The sequence below is a fragment of the Raphanus sativus genome, chromosome 6 (assembly GCF_000801105.2).
Source record: "Raphanus sativus cultivar WK10039 chromosome 6, ASM80110v3, whole genome shotgun sequence".
Classification (NCBI taxonomy): Eukaryota; Viridiplantae; Streptophyta; class Magnoliopsida; order Brassicales; family Brassicaceae; genus Raphanus; species Raphanus sativus.
Window position 1 is genome coordinate 23,731,574 of NC_079516.1, and position 27,391 is coordinate 23,758,964.

At 35.7% G+C, this 27,391-nt stretch overlaps 4 protein-coding genes across 4 annotated transcripts; 2 read left to right on the forward strand and 2 right to left on the reverse strand.

Annotated features, from left to right (window-relative positions):
* Positions 1-5,726: 5,726 nt before the first annotated feature.
* Positions 5,727-7,613, reverse strand: LOC108836182 (phospholipase A2-beta). The gene is made up of 4 exons (XM_018609372.2): positions 7,395-7,613; positions 7,175-7,211; positions 6,978-7,097; positions 5,727-6,203 (listed from the first exon to the last, which is right to left on the reverse strand). Exons 1-4 carry the CDS (start codon positions 7,476-7,478, stop codon positions 6,004-6,006), a joined length of 441 nt encoding a protein of 146 aa, XP_018464874.1. The 5' UTR covers positions 7,479-7,613; the 3' UTR covers positions 5,727-6,003.
* Positions 7,614-7,820: 207 nt separating this feature from the next.
* LOC108808130 (probable protein arginine N-methyltransferase 1.2) lies at positions 7,821-14,455 on the forward strand. Its single transcript, XM_056989961.1, has 10 exons — positions 7,821-7,964; positions 12,424-12,513; positions 12,603-12,613; positions 12,700-12,855; positions 12,938-13,001; positions 13,100-13,242; positions 13,326-13,413; positions 13,498-13,613; positions 13,716-13,866; positions 13,983-14,455. Exons 1-10 carry the CDS (start codon positions 7,898-7,900, stop codon positions 14,186-14,188), a joined length of 1,092 nt encoding a protein of 363 aa, XP_056845941.1. The 5' UTR covers positions 7,821-7,897; the 3' UTR covers positions 14,189-14,455.
* Positions 14,456-16,633: 2,178 nt separating this feature from the next.
* LOC108808131 (uncharacterized) lies at positions 16,634-22,381 on the forward strand. The gene is made up of 2 exons (XM_056987096.1): positions 16,634-18,748; positions 18,804-22,381. The coding sequence occupies exons 1-2, from the start codon at positions 18,243-18,245 to the stop codon at positions 20,629-20,631; spliced, it is 2,334 nt and encodes a 777-aa protein (XP_056843076.1). The 5' UTR covers positions 16,634-18,242; the 3' UTR covers positions 20,632-22,381.
* Positions 22,342-27,001, reverse strand: LOC108813353 (K(+) efflux antiporter 4). The gene is made up of 20 exons (XM_018585888.2): positions 26,633-27,001; positions 26,179-26,222; positions 25,969-26,033; positions 25,785-25,848; positions 25,629-25,690; positions 25,431-25,506; positions 25,197-25,271; positions 24,979-25,050; positions 24,818-24,901; positions 24,627-24,695; positions 24,418-24,495; positions 24,204-24,292; positions 24,014-24,110; positions 23,878-23,931; positions 23,681-23,776; positions 23,386-23,574; positions 23,212-23,289; positions 23,052-23,096; positions 22,845-22,934; positions 22,342-22,749 (listed from the first exon to the last, which is right to left on the reverse strand). The coding sequence occupies exons 1-20, from the start codon at positions 26,883-26,885 to the stop codon at positions 22,666-22,668; spliced, it is 1,764 nt and encodes a 587-aa protein (XP_018441390.1). The 5' UTR covers positions 26,886-27,001; the 3' UTR covers positions 22,342-22,665.
* Between the last annotated feature and the right edge of the window lie 390 nt (positions 27,002-27,391).

Sequence of the window (27,391 nt, forward strand, 5' to 3'; positions counted from 1 at the left end):
TTTAATTCGGACCTTATTAACTTCTTCTTTGGCATGGACACATTTACCAGAAACCGGAAAAGTCGAACCGCGTACAAAAAACCGAAAAAACCTAAATCACAAACGAACGGAACTTTTAAAATATTTAAAGGAATCCTATATTTCTATAGTTCGAAAACTGAAACCAAACCGAAACCATCAAAATTTTAATATATAACTATAACTTTATAATACTATATATACTTTTTATCCAAAAAAATTACAATTTTAATTATTTGTTTAGAAATAACAAAATATTCTAAAAATACTATTTATAAACTAAATTACCACAAAAACTGATAAATTATCCGAATAGTTTTCTGTTATTTATAATATTTCAAACTATCCGATATTTTATTCAAAAACCTGAATTATCCAAAAAAGTTTCCAAAAAAACTGAATGATTTAAAAACTTTACCAAACTAATCGACCGTTAAAAAAATTGATATCGGATTGAACCCAAGTTTTTCTCAGATACTAATGATTCTCTAACATTGCTTTCCGAGCCGAAAATCAAATACACAAACCAAAACCAAACCAAATATCATAAATACAATCTCTAAAACCCAAAAATCGTAAACAAAAAGAACTTACCGAAAAACAGAACCACTACCAAAATACTCAGTCCTAGTAGGAAAGGCTAACTCGTATTTCAATAATGAGCAGTTTCGATCTGGAGATGCAATCACATCATATCTCGCACATTCACTCTTTGAAAAAAAAATTATATACCTTTAGTTTTTTTTAACCAGATAAGTCATACGCAAATTGTTGACGTATCTACAACAATTTTAGGTAAGGAATGTCAACATGTCATGGTTGAAAACTTGAAACCATTAGCTCAGGAATACCAACATGTTTTGGTTGAAGTTATAATTTGTAGACAGAAAAGTATGATGATTACTGGTGCTCATATTGTACATGTGGAGCTTGTATTTACGAATTGATAAAAATTAATAGAAAAAAAATTATTTAAATTATCAACATCAAATATGGTTGAAACAAAACACAACATTTACGTAGATAAAAAATAAAATTTTGCTGATAAATCATTTTAATCATAAACTTTCTATGATCATATCATTTTATTTATATCGTTATAGTTAACTAACACCTTAAAATGATTTTTATTTTTAATGCAGATAATTTTTTGGCAAAAATATAAATCAAATGTTTTTCGAAAATTAGATGTTAACTTTTAGAATAAATTATTTAGCAACTTTATTGTATGAATATGAATATTGAATAAATAAAATTATATTTTTTCAAAATAAAATTTATATATTTTCAATTAGACTCTAAAATATGATCTATTTTTCCACGATAACTATCATATAGCATCAGATCCCCACCAAACTATGACCTAGTGCTAGACCTCCATGAAATAAAAATTGTAGACATATTTCTCTCTGAATTGATAGTTTGGAACTTAATTATCCATAGACCAATGATTTTAATTGTTTTACTTATTTTAATTGGTTTATTTTTAACCAAATGATTTAAATCAATTAAATAGAAATTGAATTTTTTAAAAACATATAGATATAGATATATTATTTTCACTTTAAAAAAATAAAAGTTTATGTTTAATAATAAAAAATTATTTTCAATTTTCTAAAATATAAGAAATTAACTATATATAGAGAAATAAATAAACAAAAATCATATACTACACATTTTAAAAAATTAAGTCCTTTATTTAGATAATATGGTTTACTTAATCTTTAACATATAAAAAATTGTACTTTATTTTAAATAAAAACAAAAAATATATAATAAATAAAATAAAAATTTATTTACATATCAAAGTAATTTATTTTACATATCTTAAATATTTGTCTATGATTGTAAGTAGATGTTTTATATAAGAACTGTGATCCTTGGTCTAAAAGTGCAAAACATGAATTAATTTTATTTTTGTATTTACTATTCAATTTACTGAATTTTTATTTTATTTATATTTTATAATTTCTTATTTAAATGATGTGAAAATAGTCGACTTACTGTAATTAAAATTACATGTTATTGATTCTTTTATATGTTACAGATTAAGTAAACCATATTATCTAAATAAAGGACTTTAATTTTTTAACTAAGTTTTATAGATTAATTTGTAGTATATGATTTTTATTATTAAATAAAAACTTTTTAAAGTAAAAATAATATATATATATATATATATTTTAAATTTATTTTTTTGTTTAATTAATTTAAAATCAGTTAAAAATAAACCAATTAAAATCATTGGTCTATGGGTAATTAAGTTTCAAACTATCAATTCGGGAGAAAATACATCTACAATTATTATTTCATGGAGATCTAGCACCATGTCATAGTTTGGTGGAGATCTAATACTATATGATAGTTATCGTGGGGAAATAGACCGTCGACCCGATAAAAATTAGTAGAAATATATTATTTAAATTATCAGCATCAAATATGGTTGAAACAAAACACACATTTACGTAGACAAAAAATAAAATTTTGCTTATAAATCATTTTAATCATAAATTTTCTATGATCATATCATTTCATTTATATTGTTATAGTTAACTGACACTATACTTAAAATGATTTTTACTTTAACATCTGAAACGTGAATAACTATGTAGAACTTTTTTCCCAAACACAAACAGATAATTTTAAAATCAATATCAAAGTAACGAAATCCTTTTGTGTCATTTCAGTTTTATCTAATGCCTTACGAAACAAGTTTTATTACATGAAATGAAATGAAATACATGAAATGAGTTGTTTCCTTTACATGTTTGTTTCAAATAAAAGTGACAAAAGCAAACTATAAAAAAGTTTTTCATTCCTAAGCAAGATACAGTAGAATTTGAATGATGAGGTTAAAGATTTCTATATTTAATACTAGGGTCGGCCCGCCCTACGGGCGGGATGTGAACTATAAAATAATTTCAACAGCTAATATATAAATTAAAAATATTAAGATCTGGATACTGAAATTTTAGGCATGTATATCCGGATCCGGACCAGTTATATATTTTTAAAATATTTAAACATAATTATATCTATATATGTATACTATAAATATTTAGTTTAAAATGTTTATTTTTATTTTGTTTAACATTTAATATATACTTATTTTAATGTGATGAGTTCTAATTTTTATTTGATGTATATGTTGTGAGACCATACTATTATAATTATTATTTATATTTTTTGTTGTGGGTTTTTAGTTTGATGAAAACATAATTTTATTACAATTGACCAATTTTCCTATACAGTATAGTTTTATTTTAGAAATGAGAATATCCAAATATGTTTTATTTGTTTATTTATATTTGATCTAACTTGTATTGTCAATGTTTTTCCCTTTTATATCATCTATATCATTCACAATGTGTAATTATAAAGATTTATACATCATATAAGTTTTTTTATTCTACTTCATCTATTCCTATTCTTAGAAGAAATAAGATTAATCTTCTATGTCATTTGATTGGATTTTGTAAGTTATTCTATAACAGTGATTTATATTTATATTAAAGTTTATTAATATTTTTAAAAGCATTAATACATATAGAACTTATAGAAATTTCATTTGCGAAAACATAGTTAAAATATAATTTATATTTTAAATTAATTTTGTTTGTATTTATAATCATACATTTGCAAGTTAAACTATAACCATAAAATAAATAATTATATTCCACGAACGGATTATGAGCCTCACAAAATTTGGAGTATTTTAAAGCTGGAAAAGAAAAAGAAAAATTGGAGTATCTTATATATTTGATAAGATATCCAAGGTTTGAGAATACCCATAAGCGTATGGACATTGTATAGTCAGAAAGCTTGAAGTTGTGGTTGCTCCGGGTAATGCCAATGGTCGCTGGCCTCACCTGCTCGCCGACGAATAGTTTGCTAACCCCACAAGACGCTGCTTTTTTCAGAGAGATGAAGAGATCGCGATCTCCGGAAGATTATAGATTTTGCCGGAAACGACGCATCAAAGGTTTATATATATAAGGATCTAGCAGACGAAGAGCGCAATAGGTTGATTCGTAGTGGGATGGAGAATAAAGACGATTTAAGATTAAACCACAAACACCGTTACAGAATCTAGAAAGTCTCAGCGCCAAATGAAAACAGACGAAGAACACGAAGGAGAACATCTGTTTAGGGATTCCGTAGAACAGTGTCGATGGGCCTAGTGCCGAAGAGCATTTTATTTGCGCTGGACGAAGCCCACTGCGAAGCCCATTTCGAGAGAACAAAGTTTAAGTGATACGGTGCGTATCTGATGTGTCAACTCGTGAGACTTCTAATTTATGACGTGGACGCTGATGTGTCAGCATGAGAGATTCAACTCTCTTTTATATATATAGATTCAATGCCAGTAAATAAGCAGTGATAATGAGAAGTGTATATCTGTATAATATTTTGGCAAAATATAAATCGAATGTTTTTCGAAAATTAGATGTTAACTTTTAGAATAAATTATTTAGTAACTATATTTTATGAATATGAATATTGAATAAATAAAATTATATTTTTTTTCAAAATAAAATTTATATAATTTTAAATTAGACTCTAAAATAATAAGTTACTATATCATTACTGTAATAATTATTTATTACATAATTATCAAGATTTGTTTTTAAAATATTTACGATTATTATACCACTTTTTGTAACTATTTGTATAGTCCTAATTGGATTCGTTTTCATAATCTTATTTTCAAAAATGTAATTTTGTTTGAAAAATATTAATATATCGTGAAGTCATATTAAATGGTATATGGATTCTTCGTGATTCCAATGATGTAGCAACATTTTGAAATTTTGTAACACAAAATTGTATAAATTTTGTAACACAAAATTATATAAATTTTGTAACACAAAATTATATAAATTTTGTTTGAAAATATTTATATAAACATAAAAAATCATGAAGAATCCATCAACCAATAATTCTTTTTATTTGAGAATCAAAAGTTGAATTAACATTTCACTAACAAATATTTTCACAGTAAAATTATAAAACGTAAAATTATATAAGTAGCTAAAAATTGATTGTAAATAATTATTAAAAGTTTTCATAATCATCTTATAACTAAATACTCAATTAATGATAAATTAACTAATTATTTTAGAACATAAATGAAAATTATATAAATTTTAGTTTGAGAAATTAAAAACTTTTATTTTTGGTTTGAACTATTTATTATATATATGATTTTATTTATTTGTGTGTTTAATTATTAAAAATATATTTTTAATATTTAAAATATTGAAAAGTGTTGATTTATATTTGTGCAAAAAAATATCAACTTTAAAAGCCATTTTAGATTTATAGTTAGTAAACTATAACAGTTCACTAATGATATGATAACAGTTAACAAAAATTAAGTGTTTTTGGTTTATTTTTAAATAAAGTTGAAAGTTGATTTAAATGACATTTTCACAAAAATTAACTGAAAAGAAAAATGCAAATATCGTAAAGTGCACCAAAGTGATTGGTATGGATTTTTATGTACTAGGAGGATTTCTAGAACTATTTATGGCGACCGAGGGCTTGAAGCCTTGAATACTCCTACACAAAAACTAATATCAATTCTGGACCCGTATGTACAATTCATTAATTCATGACGAATCAGTGAAGAAAAAATTGAGATCTGACTATTTAGAGAGGATATAAGAAGGTATGGCATGATCTATAGTTATTGGAAAGATGGGACATGAGATTGAGTTGATAAATGCTTTCAGAAAATTTATAATTTGAACATAAGAATAGAAAAAGACTATCTGACCAAGACTAGCAAATCACATAGCGACTTATAGTATACAAGAATAACATCTTAAAACCATTCAGTGGAACATGAATAAAGCTAATCTAAGCTGAGACTTGCAGTGGAAGTAGTTACCAGTAATCACCATCACCACCAAAGAATCTTCTAAAACTACCAAAGGACCAATGTGATGGCCTTGTAGGCCAAGAGTATATGCATAGCAAAACTCAGAGCTCTGTTCTCATACCATTGCCTAGTTGACTGAACATAATGCCGATATCCATTCCTTGATTAACCGTTGGTATGACTACCGAGTAAGGGCATTGTTTTGAAAATCCAACTTTTTTGTTTTTGGATTGTTTTATCGATTTGCTTAGCTTGTTTACGCATTTCTGGAACTTCTTATGGCAGCTTATGTTAGTCATACCTGCCCAAATGGGTAAACAAATAACCAGAGGTTTCAGCGTAAGCGTGTCAACTCAAGACTATAAGGTTTAACATCTACAATTCGTTTAAACTATAGCTTAAGAAAGAAAAAGCACGGTAGTATGCTTTAGATCACTAAACTGTGGCCACTAAACTAAACAAAGTATCATCATATGAAGAAAGCAACAAGGAAAGATAAAAGATCCCTAAAGCAGTAGAGTCACTTAAGATCACCTGAACTTGATCATACTCGATATCCTATCACTCTGCACTACTAGGCCATTTGTTGAGAGAGATCGAAAATATCTGACTAGGTACATTCTAGTCTAATTTTACTTGTATACTTAATCTGTAGCTACAGGAGTTAATTTCAGTTTATAAGGCTATTATCATATAGGAATATACTGCACACAGAGCCGGCCCTTAGTAGAAGCTGACCAAGCACCTGCTTCCGGCCGCTAAATAATAAGTATTAAATCGGCCACATATTTCAAAAAGTTTCATTAGCTTAAATGGTTACTGCATAACCTTTGACTTCGAAAGGGAAGGGGTTCGAATACCTCCTCCTGCAACATTTGATTTTGATTTTTTATTTGTAATAATAGGCCAATTTTCTTGTTTTTGCTTTCAGCCCCCCACTTTCTAGGACCGGCTCTGACTGCACATATCATTCTTCTCACAATTCAACTAAACTATAAGAACGGTAGTGAAACTTATGATTTGCATACTTGAATGATCGAAACAGTAAGTGATTTGGGTTCTTGAATGGTTTTACCTTTGGCCTCAACGCAACTGTCATGGACCATACAACAAGCATCAAGATCATCACAAGGCTCCTCGCCAGGACATCCAGAGTGTCCAATCCCACAATACTTTCCATATCTTATAGAAAGTGCTGTAAAGGAATATATACGCAAGTGAGAAGTTAAAAACAAAAAGAATGTTTAAGACAGAACAAAGAAACACACTTACTGTCGCAATTCTGTGCAATGCAGGTTCTTGTGCACTCCTGTCACAATTTGATTCAACAACAAGACGACAAAACAAATCATTAACGAACTGAAGAGAGCAAATCATTTTGAGAATCTGAGGTTCCATTTATTAGTCAGTTTACGACAATGTTTTTTTTTTTGTCTAATCTTGGAAACTCAGATTCAGAGGATGAAATGTCAAAAGGAAAGAAAGGTCAAACCTCGCAGCTAACGACATCGACGAAGAAGATGACAAGGAAGAAGAAAGGTCCCGCGAAACGCGTCGAAGCAGAGCGAACCATCATCGTCTCTGTCTCTGTCGTCGTTGACTCTCTCTTTAGGTGATTGCCTAGTAAGAAGAAAGAAGCTTCTGGATTTGATTTTTATCGTCCTTTTGTCTTCTTCGCTAAGGTTTCGATCTCATTGGTCTTCCTCCTCCTTTCTCGCCGCTCCTTCCTTAATTCATACCATATATTTTATTGTTTTTAGTCAACCCAAATAAATTCATTTCGAAATTAAATTAACTGAACCGGATCGGTATAACAAATCAGACCGGTTATGCTTTCAAATTAAATCAGACCGACGGTTAAGTAACCGTGAATAAGTAACCGTGAACATAAACGTTGTTGTCTCCCTAAAACCCTAGACCCTTTCCTATTCGAATCTTCTCTCCAAAACCCTAATCCTCTCTCTCACTCACTCACTCACTCACTCACTGTGTGCAATGGCTAGTACGAAGAACAACCACAACGAGCAAGGCTCTGATCAAAATCAGAACACAAAGTTACCCTTCGAATAATAGTTTGAATAACTCAGATGGTTTATTGACATGATATACAGAGGTATATAAAGCCTCGTCTGTTACAATCTCGTATCTACACTTCCTATAATACAGGAGTTGTTATTTGACAAAGTCTATCTATGCAGGAATATAGAAGGCATATTCTATCACCCTCCCTCAGTGTAATCGTCGGGTTGTCGGACGGTTAGACTGGTACGAAATTCTTTGAACAGCGAGGAAGGTAAGCCCTTTGTGAAGATGTCTGCATACTGTGAAGTTGTGGGAACATGAAGCACCTTTACTTGTCCAAGTGCCACCTTCTCACGAACAAAGTGGAGGTCTAGCTCGACATGTTTTGTACGCTGATGTTTGACTGGGTTTGCAGACATGTAAACAGAGCTGATGTTGTCGCAGAAGACCAGAGTTGCTCGTGATATGGGATGATGAAGTTCCAGAAGTAAGTTCCGTATCCAGCAAGTCTCTGCAACAGTGTTTGCTACTCCTCTGTATTCGGCTTCAGCGCTCGATCGGGAGACAGTTTGTTGGCGCTTGGAAGACCATGAGATGAGGTTGTCTCCTAGGTAGACACAGTAGCCTGAGGTTGACCGGCGTGTATCGGGACAGCCAGCCCAATCAGCATCAGAGTATGCAATGAGACTGTGTTCCTTGGACTTTGACATTTGAAGTCCATGATCTTGAGTTCCTTGTATGTAGCGGATGATGCGTTTGAGAGCCGCTAGGTGAGGAGTTCGAGGATCATGCATGAAGAGACAGACCTGTTGAACGGCATAAGCTATATCAGGTCGTGTAATGGTTAAATACTGCAACGCCCCTGCAAGACTCCGGTACTGCTTTGGGTTGTCGATTCTGTCTCCAACTTCCGCTGAAAGCTTGGAGTTGACATCCGATGGTGTTGATATTGGCTTGCAGTTCATCATACCCGCTCTCTCTATTATTTCCAAAGCATATTGCTTTTGTGAAAGGAAGATGCCTGACTTGTTATAATCAACTTTGATGCCCAGAAAGTAAGATAAGCGTCCCATGTCTGTCATCGGAAATTCTTGCTTCATTTTGGCAGTGATATGCTGCAACAAAGAAGAGCTTGAGCCTGTTAACACGATATCATCAACATATAGTAACAGAAACGCCAGGTCATTTTTGTCTTTGTAAACAAACAGTGACGCATCAGATTTCGTTGTGACGAAGCCAAGGCGTGTCAAGAAGCTACTGAACCGTGCGTTCCAAGCACGAGGCGCCTGTTTGAGGCCGTACAGAGCCTTCTCCAGTTTGCATACATAATGTGGATGCTTCTTGTCTACAAAACCCGGCGGTTGATGCATGTATATGTCCTCCGAAATAGAACCGTGTAAGAAAGCATTTTTCACATCTAGTTGCTTCATTTCCCAGCCATGATTTACTGCAAGATGTAACACTGATCGGATTGTTGCAGGTTTGACTACAGGACTGAAGGTCTCGTCATAGTCAATGCCTTCTTCTTGTCTCTTTCCGTTAGCCACCAATCGTGACTTGTGTCTCGTCGGGTTTCCATCTGCATCATGTTTCAACTTATGCAACCACAAAGAGTTAATCACATTAACACCAATAGGCCGAGGCACCAGCCTCCATGTCTTATTAATAATTTGAGCATCATATTCCTCTGTCATCGAGGGATTCCAATTGGGATCAGCTAAAGCTTTAAGAGGATTGGTTGGAATTCTAGAGCTCGATGAAGTAAGAAGAGAAAAGATCTTTTTCGGTTTGACTATACCTAGCTGACCTCTTGTTGTCATCCGTGGAGGATTAGGAATGACCGGAGGAGGAGGAGGAGAGCTAGCTGTAATCGTAGGCAGAGAAGCTGTGTTTGGTGTAAGTGTTTGAACAGGTTGGTTTTGTAAGATAGCTTGAAAAAGAGGAGAAGGTTCACAGTCTAGAAAAGTATAGGATGAGAGATCTGTCGCATGTTTCTGAGCACCTGGAAAGGTAGTCTCATCAAAGACGACATGTCTAGACATTATGATGCGATTGGTTTTAAGATCAAGACACCTATAGCCACGATGATTGATCGGATAGCCCAAGAATAAGCATGGTGTGGACCTAGCTGAAAGTTTGTGAAGATGAGAGTGATTAACATTTGGAAAACAGAGACAGCCAAATACCCGAAGGTGATCATAAGTAGGCCTGCGACCAAAAAGAAGAAAGTGAGGTGTTGTATGATTTATAGAAGAGGAAGGCAAGATATTGATGATATGAGCAGCAACATGAAGCGCTTCAACCCAATATGTTGGCGACATTTGAGCTTGAAAGAGAAGCGAGCGGATGGCATTATTGATTGTCCTAATCATCCTCTCTGATTTCCCATTTTGTTGAGAGGTGTGAGGACATGAGAACCTGAAAACAGTGCCCTTATCGGCCAAGTGTTTAGTGAACTGAGAGTTGTTATATTCCCCTCCATTATCGCATTGTAAAGCTTTAATGGTTACCCCAAATTGTGTTTTAATGAAATTAGAGAAATGAAGGTATTTGGAGAAGACATCACTCTTTTGTCGCAATGGATAAACCCAAAGATAGTGTGTAAAATCATCAAGAAAGAGAACATAGTACCTAATACCACTTAAGCTTGCGATTGGTGATGTCCAAAGATCAGAATGAACAATATCAAATGGTTTAGTACTTTTATTCGAAGATAAAGAAAAAGGAAGCTTTAGGTGTTTACCCAATTGACAAGCATTACAAAATGGTATGCTGTCTTTATTACACGAAAAAGAGTTTGAAGAAAGGAGAGACTTTAAAAGCTCATTATTTGCGTGTGCCAAACGCTTATGCCATAAAGAAGGAGTTGCTGCAACAAAAGCTGAATGTTCTTGTGATCCAGGAAGATGCTGAGGAACAGAATAAAGATCCCCTGAACTTTCACTGCGGAGAAGAGTTTTCCGAGACATGAGATCCTTCACAGAAAAACCAAACGGATCAAACTCCACAGAACACCAATTATCTTTAGTAAACTTTCGAACTGAAATAAGATTTTTGATGATATTTGGTGCAACAAGAACATTATTCAGATGAAGAGGACGAGTGGTAGAAGGAATAAAAGATTTTCCACTCGAGAAAATAGGGATAGAAGAGCCGTTACCCACGATGACAGTGTTTCTGGTGTTCAACTTATCAACAGACTGAAGGTTACCTGGGCTTGACGTTAAGTGCGACGTAGCTCCCGAGTCCATGTACCAGTTGCTGGTTGGTTCCGCTAATGTCATGGTGTTGAACATCTCAGCAAAGTCTCTGGTGGGCTGATAAGCATTGTCCATCAGATGTGCCTCAGTGGGGGCTTGAGATGCCGCTCGTGGAGGTGCCTGCTGTCGCTGAGGTTGCATCCATTGGTTCTGTTGCTGCCAACCGTTGTAAGCATTCCAGAACTGAGGGGGCATGTTCCATGGCACATGGGATTGACGATTGTTGTAGTTGTTGTATCGACCTCTTCCCCTGCTACCACGTCGATTTCCTCTGCCACCGCGATGTTGGTGACGATGCTGATTATCATGACGCTGGGCTGGAGCAGCACTTACGAGTGCTGTTGAGGAGGAGGCATGATCAGCGTGAGAGGCAGTGGCCCTGTGTGGTTTCTTTAGACGAGTCTCCTCCAGCTCAAGCATGTTGCGAGCTTCTTCAAATGAGGGAAACGGTTTCTGATGTTTGATCACGTTAATGATGTGATCATACTTCTCATTCAACCCGTTGAGAAGATACATAACAAGAGTCTTGTCAGGTACAGCTGCATCAACATTCTCGAGAAGATCAGCAATGGACTTCAAACCTTGAGCGTACTCGCGGATTGATTGATCGCCTATCTCCTTCGTACGGAGATCATTGTCCAATTGAATTGCACGAGACTCTTTGTTATTGCGGAACTGATTCTCGATACGAAGCCAGACGTCCCTAGCAGAACCACCGGCTTTGAACGTTGATTTGAACAGAGGCGGCGCAAGAGTTCCATAGATCCAGAGTTTGACAAGGCCGTCACGCTTCTTCCACTGCAGATCATCATCGTCTGTGGGAAGGGATGTGCCATCAACGTGCCCTAGTAGATCACACGTGAGGCAGTGCATGTGAAAAAGTTCTCTCCACGCATCATAGTTAAAAACATCAAGATCAAGCACCAATGGAATGTGCGTCTTGATATTCGTCACTCCAAACCCCCTCTCGATTGTAGCCATTATGATTTGATCGAAGAAGAGAAGTAAGAAAGATAACGATAGAGAAATTCAAACAGAAAAGAAAAAGAAGCAGAGGATCAAATAGAATCCTGCTCTGATACCATAATAGTTTGAATAACTCAGATGGTTTATTGACATGATATACAGAGGTATATAAAGCCTCGTCTGTTACAATCTCGTATCTACACTTCCTATAATACAGGAGTTGTTATTTGACAAAGTCTATCTATGCAGGAATATAGAAGGCATATTCTATCATCGAAGAAACTGATGAAACAATGTGCGATGCAGATGTAGCTGATGACATAACCAGCGCCGATTACTACTTCGATTCTTACTCCCATTTCGGTAAAAAAAACCCTTGAAAATATTCATCCTTTAAGCTAACTCTGTAAAGTGCTGACTAACTCTGTTTCCATTTGATTTGGTTTTTGCAGGTATTCATGAAGTAAGTGTCCCTTTGCAGTTTTGATTCGAAACCCTCTGTTCTGTAGTTTGATGTCTGACTTAATGATGATTGTCTTGTTTATTCAGGAAATGTTGAAGGATGTAGTGAGGACAAAGAGCTACCGTGATGTTATTTACAAGAACAAGTTTCTTGTCAAGGACAAAATAGTTCTTGATGTAGGAGCTGGAACAGGGATCTTGTCTCTCTTCTGTGCTAAAGCTGGAGCTGCTCACGTTTACGCTGTATGTATAGTACACAGCTATGTTCTTCTCCTCCTGTAATCAATTTTGGATACATTTGATTGACAAATGATTCTTTGAATAGGTTGAATGCTCTCAAATGGCTGATACTGCAAAGGAGATCGTTAAGTCAAATGGGTTTTCTGATGGTAATAATCTGATTGGAGTTGGCTGTAACAAGCTTTGTTGTAAAGTGTTCGTAAACAGCCTTGTTACTAACAACTGTTTTGGTTATTTTGGGAGGCAGTTATAACGGTTTTGAAAGGGAAGATTGAGGAAATCGAGCTTCCGGTTACTAAAGTGGATGTGATTGTCTCTGAATGGATGGGTTACTTTCTTGTTTATGAAAACATGCTTGATACCGTCTTGTATGCTCGCAATAAATGGCTTGTAAGTGGAAGTTTTCGCCTTGTTAAACTCGTGATGATGGTTCATTATAGTTTTAAAAACTTCTTGTTTTTTGTTGTTGTTAGGTTGATGGTGGAATTGTTCTACCAGATAAAGCTTCTCTCTATCTTACTGCCATAGAGGATGCTCATTACAAAGAAGACAAAGTTGAATGTGAGTGACCTTTTGCACATTTCTCCAGTAATTTATTTGTTTCCTTTAATTTACAGCCTCTTGTTGTTTGTTTCTCCTAAACAGTTTGGAACGACGTGTATGGGTTTGACATGTCATGCATCAAGAGAAGAGCAATCACTGAACCTCTTGTTGACACAGTTGATGGCAACCAAATCGTGACTGATAGCAAGCTACTGAAAGTAAGTAAAGATTATACTAAAAGTAGTTACTGATAGCCCTCTTTAGTTAGTTACCTTTTCCTAATGCAAAATCAAATTTGTTTTGGCTTTTTTTTTCTGAAGACAATGGATATCTCTAAGATGGCTTCTGAAGATGCTTCTTTTACAGCTCCATTCACGCTTGTTGCGAAACGGAATGACAATATTCATGCTCTTGTAGCCTACTTTGATGTATCGTTCACCATGTGCCACAAGCTGATTGGTTTCTCAACAGGTAACACACTTTTGATGATTATATGATATTCTGAAACAGCAGGCAAAAGTAGGTTCATGCTATGGGTTCTTTGTCGATGTTTGGAACTCATGAGACAATCACAAAATGCATTGCAGGACCAAAATCTAGAGCTACACACTGGAAGCAAACAGTGCTGTACCTTGAAGATGTGTTAACCATATGCGAGGGTGAAATGATCACAGGAAGCATGACCATCGCACCTAACAAGAAGAATCCCAGAGATGTCGACATAGAGCTAACTTATTCTTTGAATGGCCAGCATTGCAAGCTCTCAAGGACCCAACTCTACAAAATGCGGTAAAAGCTATCTCAAAAGGAAGCAGTAGAGCTAACCTTCCGCAAGTTTCATTCATCATCTTGAGTCTGAGAAAGACAATGCTCATTTGTAGTTCTATTGTTTTCCATTTTTTGCAATTTTTTAGAACAGAAAAAAACACAAATCTCTCCCTAGCTTCTGTTATAAGCTCTGCCTCTCTCTCTCTCTCTCTCTTTTCCTGGAAACTAGACGTGAGGATGGACATAGTGGAGAAAAAACATTGAACTAGAACAATCTATTAATATTGCTTTTCGTTCTGTAGTTTATTGACAGTTTCTGGAGTTACAGGCATACCCTAAAAAGGTATGGAACTCAAGGTTAGATCATTCCATGAGTGCTATCAAAGAAACAAAATCGAATGAAAAAATTGACAAATTTACCTACATAGATTTCAAAATTTTTGTCCATCTCAGCATCTTGATGTTTTTGATACAAATGGTTCAACTGTTCAAGACCATCAAATGCTCATGATCTAAATGTTTTTTTTTGTCATCGCTCAAGATGTACTCTGATAGATTAATCATTCCACAAGCTTCTTCTTCTACTACTTCCTTCTCCCTCTCTGAATTTTCCATCTCTTCTTGTTCATCTTCATCCTCCATCTCTTCCATGACCTTGTTCTCATTTAATGATGGTTTTTGGCGCAAATGCTTCCCACAGAATTGGATCCTATCCGACATAACAAACCACAAGTAATGAAACAACTCATACATCAAACCAAATTCCACAGTAAATTGACAATCAAAATATGTGTACGTACATTTTGGAACACAGAGGTGGGTTCTTGAACGGATGAGTCAGTTCTTGCTTTCACTTGTACTATACTCAACATATTAATTGGGTCTGAGTTACCAATAGCCTAGTACAACACATTCAATGTAAGTCTAATTTTTTTTGTAAAGGTGATTTCACTTAGTTGGGTCGTTGGATCAATCACGACATGTCTTTGGTCAGTCTTTACGCACTAAGGTTAATCTTCAATGTTCATTCTATTTTAATTTTTTCGTGTACAGCAGATGTCCTTGTGAACATGTTTACAGTGCCGGAACCGCCTCTAGATTCTCCTCTTCTGGTTAGCTTTCTAACCGTGCGTGTATGCTATTCTCTTAAGTTTGTACATAGTGGTGACAGACAAACTGAGAACCTTTGACTGGTGAAGGAGGTTACTTAGTATCCATCTTTACGCTTCAGCCATATATATATATATTCGCCTTTTCGAGTGGAATCACTTACGAAGTTACAGTTAAACCTCTGCCTATGCAAGAGATCTGAAGAAAAAGTTGTTCATCTGTTAATATTGTGAGAATCATACTACCATGCTATTGTTTGGAGAGTGACTAAGTAGATACCTAGGATAAGTGTTCCAACGGTTATCTGGCCGTGTAGATCACTTATGCTATTTATTTCCATTAAAAATTTCGAGACCTGGTAAAAGAATCATGGCAAAGTAATACTAATATATGAGGATCAAGCCTAAAGAGAAACTTACGGAGACATAACTGATACAACAAAAAAAAGAATAAATACAGTGAGAGTGAGTAAACTATAACAGTTTAGAAGACACAAGTGTGATATTAGAATATACCACCGCCGTTGATATCATCGAAAGAAAAGCACAAACGAATATTCGTTCACACACAAAAAGCCTAATAACTCATTCTTACTCGATTGCTATTACTATTTAGAAACTAAAACATACCGAGGACATGAAAAAAGTTTTTTTGAAGAAGACCTCCTGGAATAGCTACTGCACGAACTACACGAAGCTGCGAGCAAAAAGTACAATAACTCTCTCAAATGTTTCAAAAGAACAGAGAAAGCAGAAAAATGTAAGAGCGTGGAAACATGCAAACCTTAACAAAGTGAGCTACTGTTTCAACCTGTGCAATATAAATGGGTTACTGGAATGATTTATGGGCTGAAACGAGCAAAGAGATGAGACACCAAAAAAGGGTTATGGATGGGAGTGAAACATCAATTGGTTATTGAAGAAGGAACCCTGCTGGACAGCTAATGCGGATTTGGAGACAGAGCTACAAGGAAGAGTTGAAATACTTGCTCAACTTAAGTATCATTAATTGCAAACAAGGTATGGAAGATCAAGCAGTGCATACATATATACATGATGATCAGTCTGAAACTGGACAGATGGATGTTGGTCTTGAAGATGTAACGCTCATTCACATGCTGGCTGAATGTAGAACTATCGGGCTAAGGTTCCATATATAGACCTGTCCATATGTCTAGTCACAAAAGCTGTACAAGTATGTGTTCATAAACAGAATGGAATGTTGAAAAAAAAGAATATGTGCTTTTATGTTGAAAAATATGTGCTCAGGTGGAGACGCCGCGGAGAATGAAAGATTAGAATGAAACCGTTTATTTTATTTTGTATTTAAAAGGGCCATTAAAGTAGAACAAAGCCCCTCCTAAATAGTCCATTTTGGCCCAAGAAACCAGTGCTAAGTGCTTCTGACCTAGGTTTATATTATTCTAAAACCTCTAGTAGTAGTAGTGACCTGCGCTTTCACCCATTCTCTTTAGCTCACGCCTCCTTCTTCTCAGACTATAGATTTCAGCTCTCAATAGCTTAAGAATCTTTCTTTCTTTTTTTCTTTTTTTTTTGGGTCTTAGATAAGCAAATGAGCATGGAAAGAGTAGAGTTGCCACAACTTCACGAGCATCCTTTGATACCTTTCAATCGCTTTGTTTCTAGTCGGTGCGACAGCGGCTGCAGCTTACTCAGTTACTATATCTATGGAGGGTACCGTTGCAATGAGCTGGGGTGTGAACAAGCTGTGTTCCATAAAGATTGTGCTAATATCAACCACTCTTTCCATCCCGACCATCCTCTCAAACTCATCATCCCTACCCTTCCCTTAGAAGATTCCCAACGACATAGATGTTTCTGTGGAAGAAACCACTTGTTCTTCCTGAAAATTCCTACGGAGGAGTTCACGAGCATCCACTCAAACTCGTCTGTGACCCTAATTCTTATAGGAAATGGCCAATCTGCAAAGTGTGCAGGAGACCTGTATACATAGGAGCCCATCTTTATATAGATGTCAGGAGTGCGAAGAATTTTTCATCCATATAGACTGTCTTGATCATTTTCATGAAGCATACCATACTTTCCACCCCCAACACCCACTCAAGTCACTTGATAAGTCATATGTCCCTGATTATGCCGATAAAAATTGTCTTCTCTGCGGGAAGAATTTGAATTTGGTTCACCAACTTCACCACTGTGATGTTTGTAATGTCAGCATATGCAGATCATGTATGAGAAATCCACCACCGGTTGACGTTGACTGCCTGAAGACACATGAGCATCAACTTCATCTTGTTCCAAGACTCAATTGACTTCACTTGTAATGCTTGTGGGACTCAAGGTAGCCGAAGCCCTTATTTCTGTCTTCCATGCAATTTCATGATCCACCGTGAGTGTATTGATTCACCACGTGTCATCAACATCAACCGCCACGATCACCGTATCTCTTACACCCCTCGCCTCGGTCATGGAGAGTGGAAATGCAGAGTTTGCCGTAAGAAAGTGGATGGATTCTACGGGGCTTATACTTGCTCAAAGTGTCCTAGTTTGGCTGTTCATGCAAGATGTGCATGAACACTGGTGGCCCTATGCTCAGAAAATTAACATGAAGGCGAGTACGTAGGATAATACTGATACTTATCAGATATCATTTTCTGCAAAATTCTTTCTTTTTCTTTTGTTTTGGCACAAGATTGTAAATCTTTCGGAAATGCACTCTTGAAACCATGTCTTTGTATAGACTATGCTCAAAGAGATTGCTCTCGGGGAAGATTTCAATGATTGCAAAGGCGAACATGGTTGAGGGCGAGCTTTTTTATTCTTGTTGTTGTACTCTTTATAGTTGCATTGTATTTGTTGTTGTACTCTTTATAGTCGATTAACTCGAAAAACTCTCTACGTAAGAGATGGTAATTTTACAGGTTGGTATCATTACAATACGTTGAAGATTGTTCTAAATTTCTTACCATTTGGGTCTTAGATAAACAAATGAGCATGGAAAGAGTAGAGTTGCCACAACTTCACGAGCATCCTTTGATACCTTTCAATGGCTTTGTTTCTAGTCGGTGCGACAGCGGCTGCAGCTTACTCAGTTACTATATCTATGGAGGGTACCGTTGCAATGAGCTGGGGTGTGAACAAGCTGTGTTCCATAAAGATTGTGCTAATCCCTTGAAAGAGATCAACCACTCTTTCCATCCCGACCATCCTCTCAAACTCATCATCCCTACCCTTCCCTTAGAAGATTCCCAACGACATAGATGTTTCTGTGGAAGAAGTTTCATATTCGGATATTGTTGCTCAATATGTGATTTCAAGTTGGAATTGGGGTGTGCGAAGAGACCAGAACCACTTGTTCTTCCTGAAAATTCCTACGGAGTTCACGAGCATCCACTCAAACTCGTCTGTGAGCCTAATTCTTATAGGGAATGGCCAATCTGCAAAGTGTGCAGGAGATGGAGAGCTCGAGATCGAGAGAGATGGAGTCATGGAGAGCTTGAGAGTTGAGATCGAGAGAGATGAGATTGGGAGATAAGAGTGACGGCCAAGTGAAAAAAATGATTTTCCCCAATTAAAAACCCTAGAGATTTTAATGATTTGGACGGCAAATGTCCATTTGGTCTTGTCAATTGGTCTTTGGGCGTATTTGGGCGTTGTCCAGTTGGACAACAAAATATTTTGGACGAATTTGGGCATGTCCATATTAGTCCATATTAATTTGGACATGGACGTCCATGGACAGAGTGTCCAGTTGACATCCCTAAGGAGACGTGTATACATAGGAGCCCATCTTTATAGATGTCAGGAGTGCGAAGAATTTTTCATCCATATAGACTGTCTTGATCATTTTCATGAAGCATACCATACTTTCCACCCCCAACACCCACTCAAGTCACTTGATAAGTCATATGGTGGTGAAGTCCCTGATTATGCCGATAAAAATTGTCTTCTCTGCGGGAAGAATTTGAATTTGGTTCACCAACTCCACCACTGTGATGTTTGTAATGTCAGCATATGCAGAGAATGTATGAGAAATCCACCACCGGTTGACGTTGACTGCCTGAAGACACATGAGCATCAACTTCATCTTGTTCCAAGACTCATTGACTTCACTTGTAATGCTTGTGGGACTCAAGGTAGCCGAAGCCCTTATTTCTGTCTTCCATGCAATTTCATGATTCATCGAGAGTGTATTGATTTACCACGTGTCATCAACATCAACCGCCACGATCACCGTATCTCTTACACCCCTCGCCTCGGTCATGGAGAGTGGAAATGCAGAGTTTGCCGTAAGAAAGTGGATGGATTCTATGGAGCTTATACTTGTGCCAAATGTCCTAGTTTTTCTGTTCATGCGAGATGCGCAACAAGAAGTGATGTATGGGACATGGTCGAACGAGAAGGGACACCAGACGAAGAAGAGGAAATTGCGCCTTATGAGGTGATTGATGATAACACCATAAGACATTTCAGCCATGATCATCATAACTTACAATTCAACAAGGATGAGATGATTCTATCGGAAAACACACTATGCAAGGCATGCGTCTTCCAGATTGGTGAAGAACCCTTTTACATTTGCAAGCAACAAGAATGCGATTTCATTCTCCACGAAAAATGCGCAAACCTTCCACGGAAGAAACGTCATGTGCGCAACAACCTGCCTTTCACGCTTCGTGCAGATTCTCACTCCTATTTTCGGGGTGTGACTTGTGATCAGTATTCCACAGGTTTCAGGTACGAATCTGTAAATTCTGTGCCTATAGATGTACGATGTGCTTCGATTTCAGATTCACTTGATCACGAAAGCCATCCTCATCCTTTATACTACTACAACTGGGCCATTGACTATCGTAAGAGTTGTAGTAGATGTGGTAAGGTGGACACCATTTACTTTTATTGTGATGAGTGTGAAGACTATAAAGTGGATGGCAAGTGTGCTATGTTACCGAAAAAGGTATTGAGAAACAGATATGATGATCATCCTCTCTTCTTGTCATATGAAGACATGAATGTGGATGAAAAATATTGGTGTGAGGCATGTGAAACCAAAGTAGATTCAAAGAGAGGTTTCTACACATGCAATGATTGTGGAGTCATTTTGCATATTTCATGTGCACTTGGAGACTTCTCATATATCATGCCAGGTTCCTTTATTTCTGTTAACTTCGATTTTGGATACATATATATCAGGGAAGGTTCCATGACAAGCTCCAATGAAGAAGTGGTGTCCAACACCTCTATTTGTAGACCACTTTGTGCTGTGTGCAACTCTCGATGCAAACTCCCTTCGGTTCTTAAGCTTTCCAAAAGCGGAGGAGTTGTTCTATACTTTTGTTCTTTAACATGTCGTGAACACTTTGGGCGTAATCAATAAGCATATCTATCTTATTAAAACAGAAACATTATGACTTCTTCTAGGTGGATTTTTAAGTTGGACATCACATTATTATTCTTAGTCTAATCTTTCATTTAAATATTTCCTTAAAGAGTTAGATATCAACCATCCATTAATTAACTCCACAATAAGATCTATGTCTTACATTATATACATCTATTAAACAAAATATCTATTCTTTTCGTTAGAATATACTCACATTATCATATTTATATTATATCATAGTACAAATATAACAATCCCTCTCTTTTATTATAGTCAAATGAATACAATAAACCTCTCTTTTATTATAGTCAAATGAATACGATAAATGTCTCCAATATTTACACGAGTCTGAGTTATTAAAAATAAAAATATAAATAGATAGAAATAAAAATAAATATTACACATGTTATTAAAAATATAAATATTATTACACGAGTAGGTTGACAAAAAATTACAAAAATTACACGAATCTTTAGCCAGTCATTATACAACTAAACCAATTGATTCAATTAACCAAATAACTCTCAACCTACAATATCGGATTTAAAAAACAATTATTTGGCATCAAATACTGATGAATCTTTAAATTTTTAAATAGCTTGATACATAACTTTTAAAACTCAATACTAAAGATATCAGAATATATTTTTTTGATTCTCAAATAATCGAGGTTTACTTTGAATATACACTGAATAGAATATACTAACGTATATTCTTATTTCAAAAACATCAATTTATACTTTTAAAAAAAATCGATTATTGAAAAACCTCTTCACCAAGTTGAGTCTACTATACCTAAAATCTCGGTTACAATCAAATATTCACAATCAAATTGCCAGATTTGAAAAATCATGAATATGGAAAACCCTCTTCTCCAAGTTTATTCTACTATACCTAAAATCTCGGTGTCAATAGATTTTGTATTTATTATATCTAACTTAATAGGTTAGAAAATATTCAATTCCTCCCACTTAAAATGTGTGTACAAGTACTTGCCTTCGTATTTATCATTGGACATTCACAAAACATTTAGAAAAAACTCCCAAAAAGCACAATGTCAAAACCAAATCGTATTGTTTGATATTATGTTAGTGTTTTCACCATACAGTTATATCTCTAATACACCAATGAAAAACTATTAATAGAAAAAACAGTTTTAACATTTTTCTTAAACAATGAGAAAACTCGAAATTATATAAAACCATATTATGTGAAAATGACAAACTTCAAATTATATTAACTATTATAGAATATATGTTATGTGTTAAAAATAAAAAATAAATCCGCGCGGTCGCGCGGATCATGATCTAGTTTTAATTAAAAAAGAAAACTTTGTATCACTGTTCTAAATTTCTAATGGAAGTTATAATATCTGTTGTATCAAACGGTGTCTCGCCTGAACACTGGTGGCCCTATGCTCAGAAAATTAACATGAAGGCGAGTACGTAGGATAATACTGATACTTATCAGATATCATTTTCTGCAAAATTCTTTCTTTTTCTTTTGTTTTGGCACAAGATTGTAAATCTTTCGGAAATGCACTCTTGAAACCATGTCTTTGTATAGACTATGCTCAAAGAGATTGCTCTCGGGGAAGATTTCAATGATTGCAAAGGCGAACATGGTTGAGGGCGAGCTTTTTTATTCTTGTTGTTGTACTCTTTATAGTTGCATTGTATTTGTTGTTGTACTCTTTATAGTCGATTAACTCGAAAAACTCTCTACGTAAGAGATGGTAATTTTACAGGTTGGTATCATTACAATACGTTGAAGATTGTTCTAAATTTCTTACCATTTTAGCCATAAAGAATCTCAAAACATTATAGAGAAGAATGAATCAAAGTTACAAGTTTGTTTAGTGGTTATCTTTGTGTAAGAGATTTTATACAGTTTCCTCTTCAGTCATCTCCTGATCTCTTAGAAACATCTATACATCCGGCGACGGTTCTCCATTCATTGTATTTGCCTAGCTTGAGATCAAATGTGGCTTTGATGTTGTGTTGTGTCGTGTCTTCTATTGAATCAACATCAAGAATCGTGAAGAGAACCTTGGATCATTTGTGATATAAGCTTCGCACTCTCTGAACGATACAAACCTCCTTTGAAACCAATCTGATGATACAGATGAAAGAAAAGACAAGTCTAAAAGTTGATTTTGTGCCAAAGGTGTCTAGAGAAACAGAACGACGTAGATGTTTTAGATATACCTCAGTTGAGCTATCGGGAGAGAACCACCGTAAGAGCACTCCTAAATGTACAACGGCCGGTATCAATTTGAATAGAAATGGTGTCGTTACCTGCAACATATTCACTTTAATTTTTTAAATCACCATTGAGTTTGTTTTCATGTACATGTCAAATTGTCGTATGTAAAACTGAACTTTAATTGAATATGGTGTGGATGTGGACCATACCAGGCTTAGAGCAGTTGTTCCCAGAAGCAGGAGGTACAGTTTGCTCTGCAATAAACACAAAACATATGAGCAAGCTGTTATTATGGTACCACACGGTGACTGGAAGATACAACCTTAGTTGCATCAAAAGAAAAAACTAAAGAGGCATTTGATTGCTTACCTCAATAAGGTGAAGATTAGATGCTCGACTTAGCAGAACAAAAGCAAATTCCCCAATCTGCGCAAGCGACATTCCAACCTATAGACAAGAAATCTGTTAGGCTTCTCACTACGAGAAAGTTTTTGAGGCAATGTGGAAGGGGGACAAAGAAGAAAAGAAGGGTTCACTTCTTACAAGTACTGCAGTTTTGTTATTGTATCCAAAGACTTTAACAACGATTGCAACGACCACAGTCTTTATCACTATCACCAGTAACACGGCTGCTACCAGAATGTCAACATGGTTCCACAAGAAGTGCATATGTATCAGCATTCCAATACTAGCGAGGAACAGCGCTGCAAAAAAGTTGCGGATGGGTTCCACCTGAAAAGGAAGCACGGCAACGATAAGAACAGCTCTATATGGTAAAGAGTAAAGAGAAGATGGGAAAAGATCCTCAAGTTCGAAAGAGTTAAAGTTGGCTTCTTACTTGTTCAAGAGTATGCTGGGCGAGATCAGTTGTTGATATCATCACTCCTGCCGCAAAGGAACCCAACTCAAGACTTAGACCGAGCTTGTCACTACACTGAAGAAGCAAAAATATAACTGAGTATATCAACTGACAAATTGAGATCAGACATGTGCAAACACCCAAATAGATACGAAGAACAAAAGGATCAGACTAACCCAAGCGACAAGCAAACAAAATGCTACAGCGGCCAACTGGTAGAGCTCGTTAGTCTGCCAAAAGATTGAGACTAACGCTTACGTTGATAATCATTTCAAAGACCAAAAACGGAAGCAGGTAAAAATGTGTGTATACCTGAGAAGAAAGGCTTGTCATAAGCTTTAGAAACCAAGGTACCCAGGTACGTGACAATACAAACAAAGCAGCCAAAAACGCAATCAAAATAGCCAACCTAGAGAGAAATTACCGCACGGTCAAAAGAAATGAAGTAATAAAAAATTGTCAATATTTTTTCACAGAACTTCCCGGAAAATAGAAGACATACGATTTAGCCATGGACAACATTCCTTGAAGGACACCAGATGTGCCACCAAGAACCGGAAGGAGAGCAAAAAGCAAACCCACAGCACAATCCTAGAGATTCATGAAGCCATATATTAAAAATCTAATGAAAGCAATTGTTGCATACAACATATTAATAGCTGAAATCCAGGTGTTGAAATACTATGCTATTTTTTGGAGAGTGACAGAGTAGATACCTGAAGGATAAGTGTGCCAACGGTTATCTGGCCATGTAGAGCACTTATACTATTTTTTTCCATTAAAAATTTCAACACCTGGTAAAAGAATCATGGCAAGGTAACAATAACATATGAGGATCACGCATAAAGAGAAAATTAGGGAAACATAACTGGTACAAAAAAAAAGATTAAATACATTGAGAGTGAGCACAAGGAGTAAAATATACCACCGCTGTTGATGACATCGAAAGGAAAGCACCAACGAATATTCCTTCTGTTAGTTTACCGCCGCATAACTGCAATGCAATGAAGAAGCAGCTAAGTCAACCCAATGCATTCGTTTGCATGATTCATACCCAATACGCCTAATAACTCATTTATAATCAATTGCTATTACTATTTAGAAACTAGAACATACCGAGGCTGTTATCCCACTCAAGCACATGAACAAAAAAATTTGAAGAAGACCCCCTGGAATAGCTACTGCACGAACTACACGAAGCTGCACCAACAAAATAACTGTCTCAAAAGTGTCAAAGACCAAAGACGAAAAATATAATAGCTTGGAAACATGTAAACCTTTGCTGCAGAGAACTCTAATCCTAAAGCAAAAAGGAGAAAGATTACACCAAACTGAGCTACTGTTTCAACCTGTGCTATACAGAAAAAAGAAGTAATTAAGTCCTTATCGACCATAAATATTAACAGTCAATCTCTTAGTGATGAAAACTTCCGTACAAATGTAATATGAAGAGATAAAGGAGAAACTTTGAAGAACTAAAGCAGTTGTAAGCTACCTGCACCATTTCACTAACAAAGCTTAATCCACCCGGTCCAATGACAGATCCAGCCAATAGATACCCAGTAATGACCTGCCATGTAAGTAGTGTATACATACTAAATATCGCTGTCACTGTTCGATGATTCAAGGCCAACAAAATCAATTCTAGACTTTTGGAAAGAAGAATACTCAAATGCTAACGTAATAACGTTGAAATTCAAAAGCTCCCGCAAAGGAAGCGTGTACTCACCGGTTGACCAGCACAAGCAAAGGCAATTCCACCACAAGTAGCAGAAACAATGACGACCACCAAATCTGATATCAGCCTACATACAAATGTACCGTTTAAGAGAGATGTCCCCAACAAACAAAAAAAAAATGTTCGGTCAGTTCTTATCAAATTAGAAACAATCAAAGAACTTACTTCCTTAACGAATGATATACTTACCTTAAATCTAGCTGCAGTACAGGGTACTTGGATTTTGGATTGGACATGATAAAAACGTTGTCCTGGATTTGGAATTGCAGAAAATTCACAATTCACGAAACGGGTATACATAATAGATTTATATTCGTTCTTCAGAATATACATGTGTAAGCTTACCTTCCTATCAATGAGCCTTGGAGTATCTTCTACGCCATTCTCGTTATCCAGATTAAAGAATGATCTATAGAATAAAAGGAATTATTATGTTATAGTTTGCTTTTAGCCTTTGAAACAGAATTAGATAACAGTAACTGCACAAATCGACTCGAAAAAGGGTAAAGTATGCATCAGAAAGACTCACTTCTCCTCCTTGGTCTTGGTCTCATTTTTCTTGGGCTTAACTCGAGCAACAGTCTCCAGAACAGCCTAATGAGCATATAACTAAATGGCTTAATAAAAAGAAAAGAAACAAACAACAAACATTGAGTAGTTTGCTGTGTATAAAGCAATAAGACCACAATTGAACTGGAACGAAAAAAAAAAGATAAAAAAAAATTTGCAATTAACCAACCTGCTGATCAGCAACACTATTATTAAAGCTTCCTGGATCAGGAACTGCAAAAGCAAAACAAGACAAAAGCAATTCACAAACAGCATCTTCAAAGAGTTCGACAACATAGTGTATATAACGAAATTTGAACAAGCAACCCTACTAGACCATCCAAGAGTTATATCCACTAGACCAATCAACTCTCCATTGGTCAATAACTTTACCATTTTTCAACACGCAATTCATTAAATTCTAGAAGGCATGAGTAATCTATACACCTACTAAGCAGACACAACTTCTCCAATGCATATATAATACAGATGTCAGCATTAGCTAAATCAATGATAAATCCCCTAAAGAGGATCAATTTTCACCAAAACTAAATCTGAGAGAAACTGAAATTGAGTGGAGAACCAAAATCAAAACCCTAGTCTCCACAGCGAACCAAATGTTAGAGGACTGAAAGGATACGAACCATCGTTCTGGTCATTCTCCGGAAACTCCTTCTCAAGTGCCCGATCGATCATATCGGCGAAACTGTCCTCCTTTGGTTTCGCGTTCGTCGCATTGGACTCCGCGGCGGTTCCGTTGATCTCGCGTGCGATAAATGAGTCAGCCTCGATATCGGACTCGGCGGAGAAGGCGAGAGAGAAACTACAGATCAGGAGAAACGCCAGAAACCTCATCGATTCCACGGAGATGAATTCGCCGATTTTACACCGCCGCATCTCAGTGATGGTTGTGGCGCGGCGGAGAGAGAGAGGGAGAGAGTGATTGTGAAAGATAGATTCTGCTTCCGTCTTCTTCTTCTCTCTTTCCGGTGGTTGGAGAACAAGAAAGAAAACAGATCGAGGGAAATTTAATATTAATTTAATTTAATAATAGTAAAGAAAAAAGGTGACATTTGCTGAATTTGCACAATAAATACAACTTTTTGACATTTGTATTTCTTTGTAAGCTTTTTTATTGAAATGTTTCGTTTGGTCTTTTGGATTGTATTGTTTGGAGATTTCTTTACCAAAACAACAATTTTTTATTTTCTTTGATAAAGATGAAAGACTTATAAATATATTCAATTGTTTTTGCTTTTTTTTTATTATACTAAATAGCTTAAATTTGCTTAAAAACTGTTATTTCAAATGAATCTAAGTTTATTGATAGGGTTGTACTAAGCATGAAATTTGGTATGAAAAAAAAAATATTTTCTGATTTGTAAAACATTTTTTTGTTGTAG

Bases quoted from the DNA above. Each gene is read 5' to 3' on its own strand.
- LOC108813353 (XM_018585888.2), bottom strand. From the start codon at position 26,885: ATGCGGCGGTGTAAAATCGGCGAATTCATCTCCGTGGAATCGATGAGG. The intron at 25,691-25,784 runs GTAAGCTTACAC...TTCCAAATCCAG, and splicing joins CAAGGCTCATTGATAGGAAG to GACAACGTTTTTATCATGTC. The intron at 22,750-22,844 runs GTATATCTAAAA...CTGTATCATCAG, and splicing joins CTCCCGATAGCTCAACTGAG to ATTGGTTTCAAAGGAGGTTT.
- LOC108808130 (XM_056989961.1), top strand. From the start codon at position 7,898: ATGGCTAGTACGAAGAACAACCACAACGAGCAAGGCTCTGATCAAAAT. The intron at 12,856-12,937 runs GTATGTATAGTA...TTCTTTGAATAG, and splicing joins GAGCTGCTCACGTTTACGCT to GTTGAATGCTCTCAAATGGC. The intron at 13,867-13,982 runs GTAACACACTTT...AATGCATTGCAG, and splicing joins GCTGATTGGTTTCTCAACAG to GACCAAAATCTAGAGCTACA.
- LOC108808131 (XM_056987096.1), top strand. From the start codon at position 18,243: ATGAGCATGGAAAGAGTAGAGTTGCCACAACTTCACGAGCATCCTTTG. The intron at 18,749-18,803 runs GCTTGAGAGTTG...GTGACGGCCAAG, and splicing joins GAGAGATGGAGTCATGGAGA to TGAAAAAAATGATTTTCCCC.
- LOC108836182 (XM_018609372.2), bottom strand. From the start codon at position 7,478: ATGATGGTTCGCTCTGCTTCGACGCGTTTCGCGGGACCTTTCTTCTTC. The intron at 7,098-7,174 runs GTAAGTGTGTTT...ATTCCTTTACAG, and splicing joins CATTGCACAGAATTGCGACA to CACTTTCTATAAGATATGGA. The intron at 6,204-6,977 runs GTAAAACCATTC...CCATTTGGGCAG, and splicing joins CAGTTGCGTTGAGGCCAAAG to GTATGACTAACATAAGCTGC.